At 39.9% G+C, this 21,508-nt stretch overlaps 1 protein-coding gene across 3 annotated transcripts in view; it reads left to right on the forward strand.

The window, feature by feature from the left end:
* The window catches only part of hmcn1 (hemicentin 1), a 140,940-nt gene that overhangs the window by 51,635 nt on the left and 67,797 nt on the right, over window positions 1-21,508 (forward strand). For all 3 annotated transcript variants that reach the window (XM_017718046.2, XM_017718045.2, XM_017718047.2), the window contains exons 17-27: window positions 93-188; window positions 4,188-4,315; window positions 5,722-5,866; window positions 8,242-8,354; window positions 11,303-11,462; window positions 12,450-12,606; window positions 13,935-14,062; window positions 17,896-18,168; window positions 19,144-19,239; window positions 19,334-19,528; window positions 19,784-19,914. In XM_017718046.2, the coding sequence (XP_017573535.2) occupies window positions 93-188; window positions 4,188-4,315; window positions 5,722-5,866; window positions 8,242-8,354; window positions 11,303-11,462; window positions 12,450-12,606; window positions 13,935-14,062; window positions 17,896-18,168; window positions 19,144-19,239; window positions 19,334-19,528; window positions 19,784-19,914 (1,622 nt within the window). The remainder of the gene's footprint in view (window positions 1-92; window positions 189-4,187; window positions 4,316-5,721; window positions 5,867-8,241; window positions 8,355-11,302; window positions 11,463-12,449; window positions 12,607-13,934; window positions 14,063-17,895; window positions 18,169-19,143; window positions 19,240-19,333; window positions 19,529-19,783; window positions 19,915-21,508) is intronic.

Genomic DNA, 21,508 nt, shown 5'->3' on the forward strand with positions numbered 1-21,508 from the left:
TTGAAGCAGTTATCTAGCAGTCTTTTGTCACTTGGGTCTTGGTGCTCTGATGCCAAAAGAAACTATTCCTGACTGTGTTCTTTGTCCATTAGGCCTCGGGGTGGAAGAGGCTACCACTTATTTATGTGAAGCTCAAAACCAGTTTGGCAAAATCCAAGCCAAGGCCAGTGTCACTGTCACAGGGCTGGGTAAGATGTCTCAGTGTCTCTCTGTTACCAATTACTAAAAGTATTCTTCACACAAGATCCCCAGTATCAATGAATTGCAGTTGTCTAGGCTTAAAATAAGTTTAATCTGTCTCTGGAACACTACTTTTTTAAAGCTATTATATTTAAGACCATCAAAGCATTTCTCTCAGGTCCTCCCAAATTTTATCATGGCACGGCAATTAGGTTTTGCAGAGCAAATGAGAAGTGATGCTGACTTCACAACTTTTTAAAATACTTGGAACTGCAAGACGTCTGTCGAAACCTAAAACCACATTTAAGCACTTTAACAGAAATATTTGTCACTTCACTGTGGCAGTCCAAGATAACCAACTCCTAAAATTGAGACTCCTTTCATTCATCAGTGATAAAAATGTTTGCAGACAGTAATTTTGGATCAGGTTTTGGAATATTGTGCAGTTCTATTTCAGTCTGTGGGAAAATCTCTCCAGATTGCAAAACTAAATTGTCAGTATTGGTTTGAATATGTTTTTTGGGTGATATTGTACAGTACAGTATAGTGTATGTATATATATAATGTATGAAAACCTCATATCTCCATTTTTGACATTTTCCAGTTTTTGACATAATATGAAAGTATATGTTGCTCTTTACACACACAGAAATTTAAATTTCATGATGAATGGACTTAAAGAAATGATCCAAAATGACTTGGAAAGAATTCTGGTTCCATTGACTTACATTGAAAGTGAAGTAGGTTTTGAACCTTCTACTGTAAAGTTACCATTTTGGGGAGATACGAGGTTTTATATATATATATATATATATATATATATATATATATATATACACACAAACTGAGCAGGTTACTGTACAATGTCACCCAGTACTTGCCATAATGATGCCATAACACAAGAACACCGTGTCACAATGACCACATCCCCTTCACTGACCCTTAAACTGAGACAGCCATTTAAGTCAGTGTTCATGCAAAAACCTTTTCTTTAGAGAAGATAAACCTTCACAGGTTAAACACTTCATACAAACAATGAATTAAGCATTTTTTTTATATTACTCACAAGTGTCTTTTAAAAAGCACAGGGAAATATCTTAAATTGAAAAAGTGTGAAATATGTCTGCTTTAAAGAGTTTAGGTAAAATTGTATTTGTAACTGTGTATTGGGGTGGATTTTTGGAAGAGCATTAATGACAACCTTCATGTTCTGAGCATAGTAACATATGTTTTGTGTCTGCAGAATATGCAGTTGTCATGTAAAGTCCTATGTGTAAATAAGTGTGACTGTAAATAAGGTCTACGTTGCTGCATGTACATAAAAACCCCTGCGAGAGTTTAGAGTGTTGGCCTCAGCTGTATCCTCAAAGAATGGATGGAACGCAGGCATTCTAATGTATTTATACGTGATCAAAGAGCTTCAGGCATAGCCGCGGCTCTTAGTCCAGCCTTTTTGGATCTTTCTGGAACTCTACTTGGTGAGCTTTCACCACACAGGCCTGCTGGACTTCTCACTTCAAAGCAAGCGTTAATCAGCTGGCCTGGCTCACACAGAGAAGTGAGGCCTTTGCTTTATGAGGAATGTTACATGAGAATTCAGAAGCGCAGTACTTTTTGTGATCCGTTTGTCTTAGGTCAGGTTTGTTGGTGAGTGCGTGTGCATGTACCAGTACAGTTACGTGTGTGTGTGTGTGTGTGTGTGTGTGTGTGTGTGTGTGTGTGTGGTCCTTTAAAAACAACAATAATGCCAAATGTAGGCTAAAGGTCATGAAAAGCTGTACTCCCATGAGTCTCAGTTGCCCCATAATTCCTTGCTCTGTCCCAGTGGCCCACTGACACTTTTTATGTGTCCTCAAGTGTAGTCTTGGAAATTTTACAGCCAAAAAAGCAGAAATGCACTCAGCCTACTCAGTCTTCTGTATCAGTGTTTATGCTGCAGTATTTCTCACATTCAAACTGCTGCACATCCCAGCAAAGTAAAAGAGTAATTTACACATAAACATGTTACACAACACATTAAACACATGCTCTTCATGAGCAGTCACTGTTTAATGTGTTAGATCAGAAAAGAGAAATATTGCAGTTATGTAAACTAATTTGGCTTCTCACTCTGTGCTGTGTACAGAGGGACTAGATGGATGGATGCACAAACGAATTCTTGCATGATTGGAAGTATAAGTAAAAGGGTGGACAGGTGGATGCATGCATGCATGGATGGATTGGTGGGTGGGTAGATGCACGTATGCATGCATAGAAGAATGAATTGATGAATGAGTGGATGGGTGAAGGGATGGTTGGATAGATGTCAAGTAAATGGATGGATGGATGGATAATGCATGGGTGAGTAGGTGAATGGATTGTTGGATAGCTGGATGCATGCATGCATAAAAAGATGGATGGACAGATGAAAGCATGCATGGATTGATGGACAGATAGATGAGTGAAGAGATGAATAAAGAAATGGATGTTCGTATGGATGAATGTGTGTGAATACACTTACAAACATGTGGTTTTAACTTTACTTTACAAAAGGTAGTGTGTAGGCTGCCCTAAAATGTTGGGTTAGAGATTCTTGTTCCGTACACATCCTAGATCTGAATTAATTAAATATTCTCATTGAATACTTTGTTCTGTACAAAGTTGAATGTGCTGACAACAAAATCACACAAAAATCATCAATGGAAATCAAATTTATTAACCAATGGAGGCCGGGATTTGGAGTCACACACAAAATTAAAGTGGAAAAACACACTACAGGCTGATCCAACTTTGATGTAATGTCCTTAAAACAAGTCAAACTGAGGCTCAGTATTGTGTGTGGCCTCCACGTGCCTGTATGACCTCCCTACAACGCCTGGGTATTGTCTTGATGAGGTGGCGGATGGTCTCCTGAGGGATCTCCTCCCAGACCTGGACTAAAGCATCCGCCAACACCTGGACAGTCTGTGGTGCAATGTGGCGTTGGTGGATGGAGCGAGACATGATGTCCCAGATGTGCTCAATCGGATTCAGGTCTGGGGAACGGGCGGGCCAGTCCATAGCTTCAATGCCTTCATCTTGCAGGAACTGCTGACACACTCCAGCCACATGAGGTCTAGCATTGTCCTGCATTAGGAGGAACCCAGGGCCAACCGCACCAGCATAGGGTCTCACAAGGGGTCTGAGTATCTCATCTCGGTACCTAATGGCAGTCAGGCTACCTCTGGCGAGCACATGGAGTTCTGTGCGGCCCTCCAAAGAAATGCCACCCCACACCATTACTGACTCACTGCCAAACCGGTCATGCTGAAGGATGTTGCAGGCAGCAGATCGCTCTCCACAGCGTCTCCAGACTCTGTCGTCGGGCCCTCATACCATGCTCATGGAGTTGGATTTTAACCGTTTCTACAGACACATGCACATTTGTGGCCTGCTGGAGGTCATTTTGCTGTGCTCTGGCAGTGCTCCTCCTGTTCCTCCTTGCACAAAGGTGGAGGTAGTGGTCCTGCTGCTGGGTTGTTGCCCTCCTACGGCCTCCTCCACATCTCCTGGTGTACTGGCCTGTCTCCTGGTAGCGCCTCCAGCCTCTGGACACTACGCTGACATATATATATATATATATATATATATATATATATATATATATATATATATATATATATATATATAGAGAGAGAGAGAGAGAGAGAGAGAGAGAGAGCGAGAGCGAGAGAGAGAGAGAGAGGCGTTTAAAAGGTTTCAACTAAAGGTGTAAAAAAGTATGTGGTGTTGAGATGTGAGTAAACGTGGTATGTGTGAAGACGGGGCTTGTGTCTGGACACCACATTGAAACACTTCATCTTTTTCTCTGGCTTGCCACGCCATCTGTCAGATCAGACAGCAGGCTGCTGTATTTTTTTTTTGTGTAAAATTGTCAGATAACATTAAGCGTTTTGCAGAGCTGTCTTACATGCATATATGTGCTGTGCTAACTGTATGTTTTTGGGTTGTGTGTGTGTGTGTGTGTGTGTGTGTCTCTGTGTGTGCAGTCTCTCCTGTGATAGCGCTGAGTCCTGCAGAGGTCAGTGTGATAGAGGAGCAGCAGGTTACTCTGCCCTGTGTGCTGCTGGCTGGAAACCCACTTCCTGAGAGACATTGGCTCCATGAGAACACACTGGTGAGATTAAACACATACTCACATCTAAACGAAGACACACACACATTCATACAGTTGGTCACACAAAATCATTTGCTGCATCACTTTAAAGGGACTCTGTCCCTTTATATTTAATATCTATTATATTTATATTTAAATCGTGTTTCAATCTATATATGGAAACTTATTTGCATTCTTTGTTTTCTTTCCAGACATATTAGCATATACACCGATCAGCCACATTAAAATCAACATTAAAATCCTTGTTTCTACACAAATTGTCCATTTTATCAGCTCCACTAATAATGTAGGTGCACTTTGTAGTTGTACAATTCAAGACTGTAGTTCGACTGTTTTTCTGCATATGTTGTTGGCGCCCTTTCACCTTGGTCTTCAATGACCAGGACCACCACTGAGCAGATATTATTTGAGTGATCCTCCGCACTGCAGTGACACTGACATGGTGGGAGCATGTTAGTGTGTGTTGTGCTTCTGCAAGTGGATCAGACACAGCAGTGTTGCTGGAGTTTTTAAACACTGTGTCCACTCACTGTCAACTTTATCAGACACACCTACCTTGTTAGCTGAAAGCAAGTCGGTGGTTTTAAAGTTATGGCTAATATTGTTTATGTTGTAGCAGTTTAAAAGTGACTTTAGAGAGACCTGCTGTAGAGCTGCCAGTGCTGTTTTTGAAATTCTAACTACTCAGTGATGCCACATGTAGTGATATAACTTCTTGAAGGCCTAGAGCAGAGGTGTCCAGTCTTATCCGCAGAGGGCTGGTGTGGCTGCAGGTTTTCACTCCCAACAGAGCAGGAGGTCACCTGACAAAATTTTTGAAGACCAGTTGATTACACAAGAAAAATCAGGTGTGCTTCAGCTTATTTGGAGTGAAAATGTGCAGCCACACCGGCCCTTTGCAGATAAGATTGGACACCCTTGGCCTAGATTGATTTTTTTTTTAATGTTCCACCCACTAGAATTCAAAACATGGTTGATTCCTTTATCACTTCCTAATTATGCTGAGAGTTAATCTAATACTCTCTAATTCTCTTCACCTCTTGACGTCCAAATCCATTAGACAGCTCACTTAGCTGTATCTGCTTAGAAACCACAGAGAAAAATAATTAATGATTGGCCAATTTTCCACTCATTTCCATTTCCATTCTATGTTTAACAGTGCAACAAGAGCAATCCTGTAACACATGCAGAGTTTAAATATGAATAAAATTAATATTGGCCATGTAAGACCGAATTAGAATGTTTTGCTATATAAACCATGTAAACATCATATGAGGACCTAAAATATAAGAAAAAGATGGCATATGAGCCCTTTAAAATATTTAGTTTTTAGCTTATTTTTACATGACCCCTGGACATTCATTAGCATTTACATGATTCTCCATATCTCTCTGTGTGCGCTATAGGTGACATCAGGCCCGTATGTGAGTATCCGACGTGATGGCAGTCTGCATATTGAGCGAGTCAGTGTGCAGGACGAGGGCGAGTATACTTGTGTGGCTGAAAACGTGGCAGGGTCCAGCAACCGGACCACCACTGTCCACATATATGGTAAGATAAGTGTGTGTGATGCTCCTATTTGCGCTAAACTAAGTGAATAATTATGGTTATCTCAGTGTAAAGCAGTGATCCAACCCTGTTCCTAGAGTACCTCTGTTCTATTTGCAGTTGAGAGCAAAAAATGTATGTACACCTAGGCTAAAGACATTCAGACTTTTGGCCAGATAGTGTATGTATGTGTGTATGTATGTAAACATTTGACCCACTATATAATTTACCAACAGTCCCTCTCTCAGTTGAAGTGAGTTTGTTAGAGAGGATTGGGAATCACTAGGCTAAAGCACTACTTTTACAAATGTAGATTTGATGGGAGTTTGGTACTAAGTGAGAATGATCACATACACTAGACAACATAAGGATTGAGCTAGGGCTCAGAGTCAGTCCCAAAAAGAGTAAATTTGTTTTGGATTTGATTCCACACAGATACGTCCAAATTTGCCTGCAGTCGTGCACAGACTGAGAGTGAGATATTACGCTGTCACTTTCTAGACAGCATGACTGAAAATGTACCTTTCCACAACACACACATCACTAGATTGGCTATATTTTACTTTCGACTAAGGGAAAAACAAAGTAAAATGTACCATTTGTAACAGAAACATTGCTTAAAATCAGCATAAAAATATCCACCTGAAATTTATAGAGAATAATCACTGCTTTGCAAAAGTCTGAACTTTCTAAGCTGACATCTTGTGTCCCTGTGGTGGTGGCACATGATGTTAATATGCCAGGATCTCTTATTATTCATACCATTATCATAATAGTATATTATGTCATTAATATTGCAATTTTATTTTGCCCGATCTTCTTCCATATGTTATGAGGTTTGGAATGGAAAAATGTCCGTTCTATTTCTTCAGTTGGTCGATGAACTTCTGTTGTAGCAAAAGTTTAAATGGTTTGCACTTTTCCAGTGCACTACAAAGCATCTTTTCTTTGCATACAGGTACATTTTCTAGTCCAACAGAGCTAACACAGTGTTCTTTGTCAACTTCTAGCATGTAGGCACTCTAACTGAACAGTTGGCATTAGTATGTGAGCTGGTTACTGTCAAGTGGTGGTTAAGACCTACAGCAGAAGAAAGTGGCTAGGATGAAAACCGGGAAAGGAAAAACAGTCTAAAATCAGGCTGATATTATTCATTAGACAGCCTGCTGTTTCCTCGGCATCATGCAAAGCACAATAGGGCTTTATTCCTCTCCCGCTGTACCTCCGCTATGCACATGCACATGTTCACTCTCCCGGAGAGTATCCCCCCATCATTAATGCATATTTGATTTGAGATGGAGCACAATGAAAACAGGAGCAGCTGTAGAGCAGGCTGCTCCAGCAATACAAAGAAAGGAAAATGGGCTCCCAGTTCTGTTATTGAAACCAGTTTTTCATGTCGTTGTACGAATTCACCCTCACAGACAGGAATTGCCCGTGGCATATGAAAAGTGGATTTTAAGGGCCTGAAACTAGGTCATTCCAGTGTACCACGCCTCGATTTTAAGAGGCATATGAATAGGCCTGTACAGACATTTATTACTTCTTGCAAGCAGTATAATGTGCCATAATAAGGATTTGCATGTTGTCTGTGAAAGATACAGATAGTTTGTTCAAGCTTTTGAAAAAAAAGTGATGAAAAAATAGAAAATTTCTTTTGCGTTTATGTTCTATAAATATGTGATCATTTACAAGTGAAAGAAGTTAGATAATCTTATAATAAGCTTAGAAAAATCTTACCATGAGGAATAATAGATTTACAGATGAGATTTCAGATCATTTCACTTGCCAAGATACCATTTTTTGCAGTGTAGAACCTGACAGAATAGCGCTGGTCACCATATAGTGAGAATAATAGATATCATTAGAGCTGTACAGTTAAATTCTGTTTTAATAAATGTATTTATCAAAAAATGCTTTTGAGTAAATATAACTTTTTTTAGACTGGATAAACTCCATACTGCGCTGTTCTTATGTTGTGAGGTGGTGATAAAGCGAGATGTTACCTTCATCTGTTTAATCCTAAAACTCTGTTTCTGCACATAGAACATTTTACATGCAACTAATGAGCATGAACAAATAAAAAATAAATTAATTTAAATTTTCTTTTGACTTCTCCTGAACTGATTCATTATGTCCTGAGTGCTGAGTGGGTGACTCCAGCATGCCAGATTTAAAATAGTGTAAGTGTTGAAGAATAAAATAAGCAGAAAAAGTAGGGGGGCTTGCAGGTTAAAATCTGTTAAAAATCTGTGAAAGGCAGACCATATGTTTAAGAAATTATATTAGAACATAACTAAATATTTCCAGCTCTATTCTTAATTAAGACAAACTGTGAGCTAATATTTTTTGTGTATGTGTGTGTTTTTCTACTCCAGTGATGCCCACTATACAACATGGCCCACAAGTGTTCAGTACCATCGAGGGAACACCCATTTCTTTGCCATGTCATGCCCATGGAGTGCCCAAACCAGACATCACCTGGGCTAAGGTATACCTATCTACACACGCACACACATACTTTGAGTGACAGAACCATAGTGGGGTCAATGTCTGTGGCTCTGTCTAAAAGACAGGAGGCTGAGCTGGAGGTGGCGGAGATGAAGATGCTGAGATTTTCGTTGGGAGTGACGAGGATGGACAAGATTAGAAATGAGCAGATCAGAGGGACAGTGAAGGTGGAGCAGTTTGGAGATAAAGCCAGAGAGGCCAGGTTGAGATGGTTTGGACATGTGTTGAGGAGGAATAGTGGATATATTGGTCAAAGAATGTTGGAGATGGTGCTGCCGTGTAGAAGGAGAAGAGGTAGACCTCAGAGAAGGTTTATGGATGTAGTGAAGGTGGACATGGAGATGGTTGGTGTAAAAGTAGAGGAGGCAGTGGATAGGGCAAGATGGAGGCAGATGATCCGCTGTGGCGACCCCTAAAGGGAGCAGCCGAAAGAAGAAGAAGAAGAAGAAGAACCATAGTGGGGTCAATAGAATACAGTACATGCACTGCCCAGCTGAGCCATTTCTCAGTGTGTCTTTGAGTACTTCCACAGAAGGCTTGGGCCATGATGCAGTTCTGATTGCATCCATATGCATCCAGATATGTTTTGAAAAAGTAGCATTTTATCTGCCGTTTAGAATCCCATCCACCTTAAACAGTGTCAAGAGCTAAGGGCCTCATGATATACAAATTAGATACTGTACATGTTGATGCTAAATAATGTATTCTGGAAAATATATACTTTTTAAAAATAAACTTTGCATCTGTGTGCATAATTGAATTATGGAGTTCTGATGGCCTGCATGTCAAAGTTCTGTAGTTGCTGTACTGTGGTTATAACACGTCATCGTCACTTTGATAAAAAAATATTCTGCTTCAGGACCATGCTTTGTATCTTGTGCAGTACTCATGCAGGCCAAGGATTTTATTGAAAACTCAAGTTAAAAATTATGTCTTTAAATATATCTGGATACGTGTGGACGAAGCTTCAGTTAGGTGTGAAATTATTGAGGGATGTTTAATTTACAGTACAAATCATTCCTCCCACATATTTCAGAATGCGGTGGTCTTCCAGTACATGTAGGCTTTATGGCTTGGCACTGTTGGGTTGGATTGGCCCAGACAGCAGTGCTGGAGAGGGCTGTTAAAGCAACATCTGGACACATGTGCCTCATAATTTATTTATATCTCAATGGCCTTTCAAGAGCAACAGTGGGTGAATCCAAGTCTGCGAGGGGTATGCAGGAGATTGTGTGTGTGCTTCTGGCTTCTCCGTGGCCCTTGTGAGAGTGCAGTCCAGCTTTTGGACTCATAAAGGTAGTGGAGTTAAAGGGAACAGGGTGACGGAGACACATGAAACCTGACTCTCTGTAAACTCTGCAGCAGTCTCTGAGTCTGAGTTGTGTCCACACGGTGATCTAACCAGTGCCTATCCAAGAGCCCTGAGAAACCTGTGAAACTGTGATTTCACCATCCATAATGTAACAAATACAAGCCTTAGGCCTGCTGTGGACTTCATAAAGAGCCCTGTAGAAGTGTTGGTCTAGGATCAGTGTGACGGGGAGCGAGACGCTGACATAAGCGACTTTTATTATGGGCAAATCCAGGGTCGTAGTCATGACAGTCCAGGTTCAAGTAGCCAGTACAGAGAGAATGCGGGTCAGACATGATAAACAAAAATACAGAACCTTAACCAAGAATCAAACAACAAACAAGATCAAAACATCTAAACACCATCCAAACAGTACAGACAGAACAAGCTTCCAAACATCAAACATTACAAAGACCAACACAGACCAAGGGCTTAAAACACAGGGCTTAAATACACGCGGGCTAACAAGGGATCATGAGACACAGGTGGAAACACAGGTGGGGACAATCAGGGGTGGAGTAACCAAACAAGGGGCTGGACTAAAAACCAAAACAAAAACACATGGGCTAAACCAAAACACAACATGAACACATGGACAGGACTGGGAGGGGCCAATCGTGACAATCAGGTTCTTCTTTGTCAGTTGTCAGTACTGATCACAGTCTTAATAGGATGAAAATAAGAAACTAAACTAGAAAGAGTGTCACTAGAGCAGTTTATGAATGGCAGCCCTGGAGCTATGTTAACAGTGACATTACAGGGTTGAAGCAGCACCGATCCAGTTTTGTACCTAAATGCATCATGGATCTGATGTTTTTGAGCAGTGTGAACATATTTTCAAATCAGATTTGATTCACTTTTGCTGCATTCACATTATAAACCCTGTTGCTCTCCACTTAATGTTTTTTTCTCTGATCTTTCTCTGATCTGGTCTTTTTGGCTACATTCACATTATCAGATTGAAGTGGTACAAATCTGATCATTTTGCCTTGATGTAACAGATCTGATGTTTTCAGTTGTGTAGATGGTTCACATTTGCAGAGGGAGATCACTTCAGTCTGACATTATTCTCCTGAAACAACCTGCATGCGCACATCCCAGCCAATAATGCCACATGAATGAACCCACATGAGTCCACACAGCTCTGAAAAAATCTGATCTGTGTCACATAAAGGCAAAAAATCAGATTTGTACCACTTCAACTAGGTGAACATAGCCTTTTAAATGTGATCCTAAATGGATTATATATCTGATCTGTGGCCATGCAACCTCAATAATCATGGTTGGATCAGATTATAGTTGTTTTTTTTTTCCTGTAGCATATATGCCATCATTCAGTGTTAAGGTAGCAGCACATAATGAAGTTAGGTCTAATAGCTAAATAGTATAAAGTTGTAGACAGTCAGAAGCTGATTCATCATCTTCACTTTGACAACCATTAGAAGTCAAGAAAACACTGTACAGTCCTCTGCAGCTCCAAAAATATGGTGAATGAATTTGGACCCACTGTACTTAGCTGCAGTGCTTCTGTCCAAACACTGTTGGAGCCCACTGTGTATGTGTGTGTGTTGTGGCAGCGCGGGAAGCTGCTGGATCTGAGCAGTGGGCTGTTCTCTCTGGAGGAGGACGGCAGTCTGCACATCGCCTCTCCCAGCGGGGAAGAGTCCGGAGAGTTTGTGTGCACAGCCACTAATGCAGCCGGATACAGTTCCAGAAAAGTCCAACTCACTGTCTATGGTTAGAGTCCAGTCTAATCTCACTCTCTCTCTCTCTCTCTCTCTCTCTCTATATATATATATATATATATATATATATATATATATATATATATATATATATATATATATATATATTCTTAATTTCTCTCTTTCTCTCCCTTTCTGCGCCACTGTTTTCTTTCTTTCTTTCTTTCTTTCTTTCTTTCTTTCTTTCTTTCTTTCTTTCTTTCTTTCTTTCTTTCTTTCTTTGTCTTTGCCCCTGTGTCTGTCTCACTTTCTTTCTTTCTGTCTTTCTCTTTTTTACTCTTCATTCTTTCTTTCTTGCTTTTTGTCATTTTTTGTCCTATAGCTATGATTCTCTCTGTGTGCCTTCTCTCTGTCTCTCTCTCCCTCACTTTCTTCTTCTGTTTCTTACTTTCTGTCATTTTTTGTTTTCTTTCTTTCTTTCTTTCTTTCTTTCTTTCTTTCTTTCTTTCTTTCTTTCTTTCTTTCTTTCTTTCCTGTCTCTGCACCCCTGTTTCAATCTCACTTTCTTCCTCCCTTTCTGTCTTTCTCTTTTATATTCTTCATTTTTTCTTTCTGTCACTTTTTGTCCTATGTTTGTGATTCTCTCTGTGTGCCTTCTCTCACTGTCTTCCCCTCTCTCTCTCTCTCTCTCTCTCTCTCTCTCTCTCTCTCTCTCTCTCTCTCTCTCTCTCTCTCTCACTGTCTTCCCCTCTCTCTCTCTCTCTCTCTCTCTCCCCATCTGTGCAGCATGTGTGCTGTTCTATGTCCTGTTTTCTGTGTTACTCGGAATGGCTCCCTTGTTCTCAGTTCAGAATATAATTCTATAGGCATGTTTGTTGTTGTCCTCAGTACGTCATACATGTGTTTCTTTTTTTGTTTTGCGGGACGGGGGGAGCAGGGGGTTAAATTGTATATTTCCTTTACTTTCTGCAGAGAAGTGTTTTCTGTGGTTTCAGTGCTTTCATCTTGTTTATGTTTGTGTGTGTGCATATGTGTTCAGTGAGACCCAGGCTGAGTGGTGGTGGACCAGGAGATCTGTTAGAAATGTCTGTAAAGCTGGGTGAGGATGTGACGCTGCCCTGTGAAGTGCAGAGTGTTCCACCCCCCATCATTACCTGGGCCAAAGACAAGCAGCTCATCTCTCCTTATTCCCCCAGGTAAACAAAAACATATACCCACACACTGCTTGACAACGTTTGGTGATACTTTCCTTGGATACTTTACTTTTTTTTTACCATTAAAGAGCCTGTTTAATGGAAAACTGAATTTTTCTCACTGTTTTAGAAAGTAAAAGTTTGTTGTTATTATTTAAATATTATTTCAAAATGTACCATTCACCCTTCGGTCTATAAAGTCCACATCTGGATACTTAGCTGAAAAACAATTCATTTTATATTTATTCATTAGCCTACAGCAGTTTAGCCCTGCCCATTCTCATTGAAGTGATGAGGAGTGTTTCAGCCCAGACTGCTTTTTGGACGAGGCACTATAGAGGGCAGCCAGTCAGAAAAGAAATAATATACATACATCAGTCTCAAAAGCACAGTAACAAAGACAGACTGTGTTTCTCTCTCAACAGAGAGGTTGGAAGATGGTCAAATAAAAATGATATAAAAAAGTAAATGAAATGAAAACATAAAATACATGACAAAGTATAGGATATAAGGCCTATAAGCAAGAAAAGATACTTGCAAATGCTTTGTTAATGTAAAACTGATCATTTGCTTACTGATACTTTAGATATATTATGCTTCCACACTCATCAAAGTACATGGAAAGTGCCTTCGGTTTGCCTAAAAACTGATCTGATAGTTTTCGTTTCTGAACTATTGCTAAATGCCTGGATTGAAAATCTTTTCATCCAAAGTGGTTTAAACAGCTGAACAGCTGTAAGATAGCGAATGCTGACGTCACAGCAAGGGAATAACATGTGGAGTATGGCATTATTCCCAAAGCAGGACTCACAAATATTTACACATATTTTCCCAAAAATAAACCTCTTTAGCCTTTAATATGCCAAGTTATTGCAAACTGATAAACATGCTTTTAAAATTGTAGTAAAAAACGTTATCCTCTTTAACTGATAGTTTGTGGTTAGCATGTGTGTACAAATTGTGGTTCCATTAAAAATAATGTTTGAGTTTGGTTTGTCATTGGGATATAATTGTCATGTGCCCAATACACAGGCTCAAAGAGACCATGTGAGTTGTTAGAACATGACAGCCTTAAGGCAGAGAGATTGTGGTCAGATTAAAATTACACAGCAATCAAACTCTCCCTTTTTCAGTGTGAAGAAGCAGAGAGTTATAATTTTGTGAGCTTGTCAGTATACTCCATAGCTGTTTGATGTGGTTTTGTGTGCAGCGTATGCCAGCAGAGCGTCTGACTGTTTGTGTGTGTGTCTAAATGGTTGTGCATGTTATGCCATGGTTCACCTTTGCCGTGAATTATTAGCACCCTTCTGAATCCACTGTCTGTCTGATAGGCACACTCAGCTGCCCTCTGGCTCCATGAAGATCACAGAGGCACGCGTGACAGACAGCGGCATGTACCTGTGTGTGGCCACCAACATCGCTGGCAACTTCAGCCAGGCTGTCAGACTCAGTGTCCTTGGTAAGACCTGCCAGTGCCTCATTTATCTTGGGTCTCTTCAGCAGACAAAGCAGTTCATTGCATTTAACATTTAGTGCTGATAAAATGTACTGAACCTTCATCTTAAAGAAAGTTTTTTTCTATTTTATTATAACAATACCTTGTTTAAGTGGTCAAAGCAAGCTTGAAAACAGCCACAAAGTACAAGTTATAATATTTTTGGGTCAGATAACCAGCAGGAAATGTAATATAACAAACATTACACAGAAGTGTCAACGTCTGAATATGGTATTCAATTTTCAGTAAGTAGTTGGTCCACCCTTGGACTATACCACTTCCGTAACAGAAGCACTCTCATACCAGGCAGGGTCAGCTTTGCAAATGTTGCAGTTCACAACCTTTCTGTGTTATTAACACAGTCACTTTGACAATCCTAGTAAAAACACATTTATAAACCCACCTGCAGAGAATATAGCATTACATTTTTTCTCAATAGCTTAAATGCAATTATCAAAGTATCATCTACATTTTGAAAACCCTCATCTAAACCTGACAAGAGTTGTTCTTTCTGTAATACACCACATACATTGTCAATACTTGTATACATGTAAAATAGCTTTTTTTCTATGAGGCCATTGGCTATTGGAAAGTTGACCTAGTACCCTTAGTACCACCTGAGGTGCTTGGACCCCTTGATGTAGCTTATGTATATTTTGTCAGGGGCTTAAATGAATTTATCATCATTATATCACTGTGATCTTAATTTTAAAAAAATGTGCACAACATTAAACCACTTACAGTGAACAAATTGTACACTTGTCATACAAATCCACACAGAAACAGCTGTAATATCAACTGGGGCTTTAAAGGTCAATTTAACATCAAGCGCTAACAATGGTGGCATGTACAAACAGCCATGTCGTTGCACATGCTAACCCTGAGGCATTTGCCTGTCAGCGTGCCCTTAGCAGCTGGGCTTAGATCAGACTGTGCAAGCAGCTGTGTGTTACAGGCTCGTCCAGTTTGCTGTGAAATCTGATTACACAGCAGCACTGAGTCAGAGAAACCATGTGCGTAAGGTGATGAGGTAACTCCACTCAGAAGAGTGATTTGTGGTGGGAGAAATCTTTTGAGACAGTTCTGCTTTCTGGGTTGGTTTTTGATTGTTTGCAAATTAGCCATTGAGTAGCAGAAGGAAGCGCTGATATTTCCAAGAAGTCCATAAGCAACTAGAGAGTCGGTCACTTTGAGTCCTTTTGGCCTGTTATTCCACCACATTTGAAACACAATGATTATGAATGAGGTGAAGTGCAGACAATTTGTGTTAATTTGAAGATATTAACATCTGTATTAGATGAACCATATAGGAACCAAAGGCATTGTTTCCCATTTCATGGAACAATTATTGTGTCACAGTCCAGTTACTTAAACATTGCACTGTATTATATGACTACAACTTTCAAGTTAATTTAGAAATAATGAAATGTTTATACAGTGATGTACAGTGGTCTCAAAACGTATGTGGCTTTTAATGTTTAATGTTTTTAAATGTTTAACAAGCTGATATTTGTTTCAGAGAACACAACCTCAAACTAATATTAGACTCTAGTAGGAAAGTGTTTGCTGATGGGACCATAAACCTGTGTACAAATGCCTTTTGGATACAAACCTGCAGAAGTCTGCAAAGACACTGCTCAAATGATATTGATACAAAACACACAAGCCACTTTTTAAGGAATGCTTTTCCAAGTAGTGAATGACAGTGCTGCGATAGTTTGCTGAAAATAAATGCCCATTAGTTTGACATTTTGTTTCCTAATACAGTGACCCTAAAACTTTTTTAAATATGGCTCAAATGTGCAAGTACTTTCAGCCACTGTAGAGTAGACTTACAGATTTTTTATGTTTTTTTAACGACGATTGTCCCTTGCCTCACTATGGATATTTGAGAGCCGTATTCCCTATGTTAAATGAAAGTTGTAGAAAGGAGACCAGCTTTGCAGTTCTTATTGTGGATACTAAACGCTGTCTATTGTAACTCGTACATTCTGCCTTCATAGTACAGGGGGTTACAAGCTGAGGCCAGTCATTCCAATAGAATAGAGCCAGGTCAGCTATAGGTATTGGTGAGGTGGTGCTACTCGTAAAACTACAAGTCAGGATCAGGCTCTGCTTGGATAAGCGTAATTTATAGCACTGATGCAGCTTTAGTTCCAAATTGAGGCCTGCTGTTGTCCCTTCTAGAGAATCTGGCTCCGATTTTTGTCAGTTACATATTTTCAGTGGCTTATATTCCTTGAAAACTCTTCTCTCTAGGGCTACCTGCATCTAACGACTATAGCAGCTGTAAATGCTTTTTGTCTGAAATGAAAGACAGAATATAGATGACGCTAAAGTCTCTCTTTTCACAAGGCTGCAGGTTTTGAACCTGCCAGCTTGACTTGAAGTTCAGTTGGTGGTCATTGGTCAGAAGAGAAGTTGAGCTTAGTATAAATTGGGCAGGAATATATGATAAATCTCTCACCAGATAGACAGCTTGTGCATGTATGAGCATGTGCATTCAGACAGAGTCCTGCCATCCGCCCTGAGCAACATGAAATGAAATGATAGTGTTTCATACAGTCTGAGCGTATTTGTGATTAAAATAACAGAGAATGTTTTTCATCTGCCATCACTTCAATTAAACCTTTGAGTTGGAGATTACAGTGATTCAGTAAAAGAAGGGCTGAGTCTTCTGATGTCAGGTAAGGAAATAAACGGTGCAGTGAAAAGTAATTTAACATGACTGAGAAAAACATCTCATCTTGTAGATTTGTTAGATTTCATTGCTAAATTATTCTTGAAAGGTGATTAATGTTATGGAATGATTAGACCTTTTGCGCTTCCTTCCTTACCTAACATAACATATTTCATAGCATGTAACCTAGTTATCTAGCCGTTCATGAGTTGAGCTGGTAACACTTTCTGTGAATACCATGTCTATAAGAACCTATGAACACATTCATAACATGTTATAATGCATTGTTAAGGCATCATGGCTTAAATATTTCTAAAAATGCATTACACTTTATAGCCACACTTAATATTCATTATAAATTGCTAGCATAATGCATTATAACACGTTATAAGAGCTTGTAAGTTGTATTTGTCAGCTTTTAAAAAGTGAGGCATACTATGCTAAAGGCTCCTTGATTATTAAAAGTGAGGCTTCAAGTTGAAGCATTTACTGAGGGATTTGCTGGAGCACTACAATAATAGCACTTTACTAATTTGCCTAACTTCATGCTTGGTGTGATGTCAGAGGGGATTTCAGGGAAGGGGCCTGAGGGGAACTTGGATTGCTGTGATGTAGTTTTCAAAGTGAGAGCTGGTTAAAGAAGGTCTGGGCTAGACAACTTGTTTGAGGCTGGCAACTGAACATTCAGGACTTCCCCAAAGGTGCAGCCCTTCCAACAACCTCAGAAAAAACCCTGAGAAATAAAATATTGTAAATGCTGTGACATTGGCAGTATAACATGTTATTAACATGGCTTATAATGCATAATGTTAACGATTCATAATGCATAATAAATATGGCTATTAGGTGCTGTTCATTTTTATAAATTTGTATGGCCATGTTTATAATGCCTTATGAGTGCATCATAACATTGCTATGAATGTGTTTATAGATGCTCATAGAAATGGTATTCATAGAAAGCGCTACAGTTGAATCAGATTTATCCACTTTTTTAAAAGCAATACTGTGGCTCGATAGCCAGAACTAGACTTATGCACCTTTTTTGAAGATTCAAGCTAGCAGTTCATTCAGGCATTGTCTCACAATGTGTTTCTTTTTTGTTGGGTGGTCTCCTCAGTTCCTCCCAGTATCCTGGCTGGTCCGCGTGTCATGAAGGTTCAAGTGGGGCATTCTGTAGACCTGCCCTGCGTAGCTCAGGGGGTTCCCGTTCCCTCTGTGAGCTGGCTGAAGAACAGTACCACTCTAGTGCCGGATGGGGCTCGGTACAGGTTGTCCACTGATGGAACGCTGACTCTCCGACAATTGACAGTGCCTGATGAGGGAGTGTACACCTGTGTGGCCAGCAATATTGCCGGGCAGGATGAGGCCAGCATTCAGCTGCAGGTGCAAGGTAAGGCAGTGTGATCTCAAATTAATGATATTTTTGACATTTTGACATTTGACATTGACAGAGTTGATGTTTAAGCTGATTTCATTGATATTGATTTCAATGAAATAGTGAATATGAGCTCAAAATACAGACGTTAAGCTTTCATTTACGTTACCATTTTCATACACAGCCTCCCATTTTTGGGGGCTCATAAGTAATTGGATTAACTAACAATCATAAATTATATTTTCATGGTTGCTAATTCTTTGCAGTCAATGACTGCCTGAAATCTTGAACCCTATAGACATCACCAGATGCTGGTGATACTCTGCCAGGTTTTTACTGCAGCTGGTTTCAGTTCCTGCTTGTTTTTTAGCTATTTTACCTTTAGTTTTGCCTTCAGTAAGTGAAATATATGATTGATTAAAGTATTGGGTTGCTTTCACAGCATGCTTTGGGTCATTGTCAATTTGCACTGTAAAGCCTTGGTCTGGCAAACTGTTGTGAAGAGGTTTTTCTTCACCAGGGAAAGAATTTTTCTGTCATCCACTTGTTTTATATGATCTTGAGGGTTTTTGGTGTTTTGGAGCTCACCAGTATGTTCTTTCATTTTGAAAAATGCACAAAATAGTTGATTTGGCCACACCTAATGATTTCGCTATCTCTCTGAGGGGTTTGTTTTGATTTTTCAGCCTAATGATGGCTTGCTTCCCTAGCCAGTTTGGATTGAAGTCCCTGAAGTGAATAAGACATTGTATGTCATAAGCCTGGGATTTTAGAGTTAATTTCAACTCTTGTATCACAGACAGCTAAAATAACAATAACTTCACTGAACTACAAACATTTCTAGACCTGACTGTATGTACATTCAGTGGTCTCAAGATAAAGATTTTGCTGTGCAGAGGTGACATTTTTTTTTAAATACAGCTAAAAATCTGCTGTATTCTTGTCATCTTTGTCATTTTCTCACATCCACCTTGCTCTTCTACCCTCTAGTTCCTCCAATAGTGGAGATATTAGAACCCCCATTCAACAGCCCTCTACAGGAGAGAGTGGCTAACCAGCGCATTGCCTTCCCTTGCCCTGCCAAAGGTAAGTCAGCATCCTCTTGCAGAGGAGACCACTACACAAATTTGGCAGACACCTTGTGACACACAATTTGTTTTCTTCCTTTCTGTCCATGCAGGTTTGCCCCAGCCAGTGATTAAGTGGTTTAGGAATGGTCAGGAGCTGACAGGCAAGGAACCAGGAGTGTCCATTCTCGAGGATGGCACCCTTCTTATCCTGGCCTCAGTGTCACCACTGGACAATGGAGAATATACCTGCATGGCTGTCAACGACGCTGGCAGCACAGAGAAAAAATACCAACTCAAAGTTAACGGTAGGTCAAAGAGACATGTCCGTTGGCCGCTGCAGTGTTTTCTCAATTCCAGCAAGTATGGAAATGTTAAGCATGCTAAAAAACACTAAACAGTACAATGGGGAAGTACCCAAGAGTTGAACAGAGTAAAATCTACAATGAATGATTCCTTCTGTTCGTCCTAGTATCCTAACATTTGTATGTGTATCGATATACAGTTATCAAGCATTGCACATTTTAGTATTACGGACTCTCTTCTGTCATCATCTGCCCCAGTGCCCCCTGACGTGCAATTTGGCAGCCTGCCAACCAATGTGTCCGTGATAATGAGCCAGCCCACCAGTTTGGTGTGTGCTGTCAGTGGCACACCTCCACCAGTCATCACTTGGTATAAAGATGGAGTGCCGGTATGTAGCTTTCCTCCATTTACTCATTTGGTTTAGTCATATACAGTATATGAAATGTACCTTATTCAGTCATGGAAACAGATCAGTAATACAGCCCATCCGTAGAACTTTCCAAAGCACTCTTTAAATTTTAATATACTGCCACCATTTTAATGTGTCTCAGGAGCCTTGTGTTAAGTTATGTGCAGGGATAAAGTGGAATAAGAACTAATGAGAAATAAACACAGACTTTCTTCTCTTACCTAGCGATGACCAAGTTCACTCTAATGACAGGGTCTGAGCTCCAGGAGAACAGCCCTAAAAGCCAACGTCCCTCATAAAGTGGCCTTCATGAGAATCATTCACTGTAAAGAAAATAAAAAGTGCTGTTAGGTAATCGCTAAAGGTACAGAATCAGCAACACGCTTTGGACATTTTTCATTCAGATGTATATAGCAGCCTGATATGGGCATAGTCAGTGGTTATTTTGTGAATTGTCCACACTAATTTTAAATGCCAGCAGTTAGTTATTTTTAAAATAAACTTCACCCTTTAGCTGAACGCTTTGGGCAGCCACTTTAGAGAATAAATGTTTAGACAGCATTTTTATAGGTCAGAGTTAGTCTTAATGTGTCCTAAAATGCATTCCCAAGTATGTTCCACCATGACAAAAATCTCATGACAAAAAGTGCACTTGGCCAGGTGTAGAGATGTTTTGTGGATGTATTTACAGCTAAGTGGGAGCTGAGCTAAGTGGGACAATTGTGTAAATTAAATTTACTACAGCTGAATGCTGATAAGACTGAAGTCTTGATTGTTGCTCCTGACAAGGTTACTCCAATGATTAAACAAAATCTTGGTCTTCTTTCCCCTGTTGTCCACTCCAGCCTGCGTAATCTCGGTGTCATTTTTGATCAGTCGTTGTTGTTTGACACACATGTTAAACAACTGACAAGATCTTGTTTTTTCCACGTAAGGAATATTAGTAAATTGAGGTCTGTAGTTTCAAGGGTGGAGCTAGAGATGCTTGCATTTATCTCATCTTGTATTGATTACTGTAATGCTCTTTTCTCTTCACTTAGTATGTCCGCTTGTGACCGACTGCAGGTGATTCAGAATGCTGCAGCAAGTTTACTGACCAAGTCAAATAGACGGTCTCACATTACTCCTCTGTTAGTTTCAGTACACTGGCTTCCTGTTGAGTATAGGATTCAGTTTAAAATCCTTACGCTTACTTACAGAGCATTGCATGGTCAGGCTCCTATGTATGTGGTTGATCTGCTTCATCCATACATATCAGCTCGTTCTCTTGGGTCGAATAATTTAAATTTACTGTCTGTTCCACGTTCTTGATTAAAGACTCGTGGAGATTTGAGGTCTTCGCTCCTAAATTGTGGAATACACTGCCCCCTTTTTTAAGATCAACTGATTCTGTGGAGTCTTTCAAAAAGCAACTAAAGACCTGCCTTTTTAAGCAGGCATTTGGATAAATGGTCAAGGCAGCTAAGGCATTGCCAGCCCTGTTTTGTTTTAAATTTTTTTTTTTTTTGTACTGTCATGTTGTTATATTGTGTTATGTTTTGTAAAGCACTTTGTGGCTTGTGTCTGCTATATA

Source organism: Pygocentrus nattereri, chromosome 4, assembly GCF_015220715.1.
Source record: "Pygocentrus nattereri isolate fPygNat1 chromosome 4, fPygNat1.pri, whole genome shotgun sequence".
NCBI classification, from domain to species: Eukaryota; Metazoa; Chordata; class Actinopteri; order Characiformes; family Serrasalmidae; genus Pygocentrus; species Pygocentrus nattereri.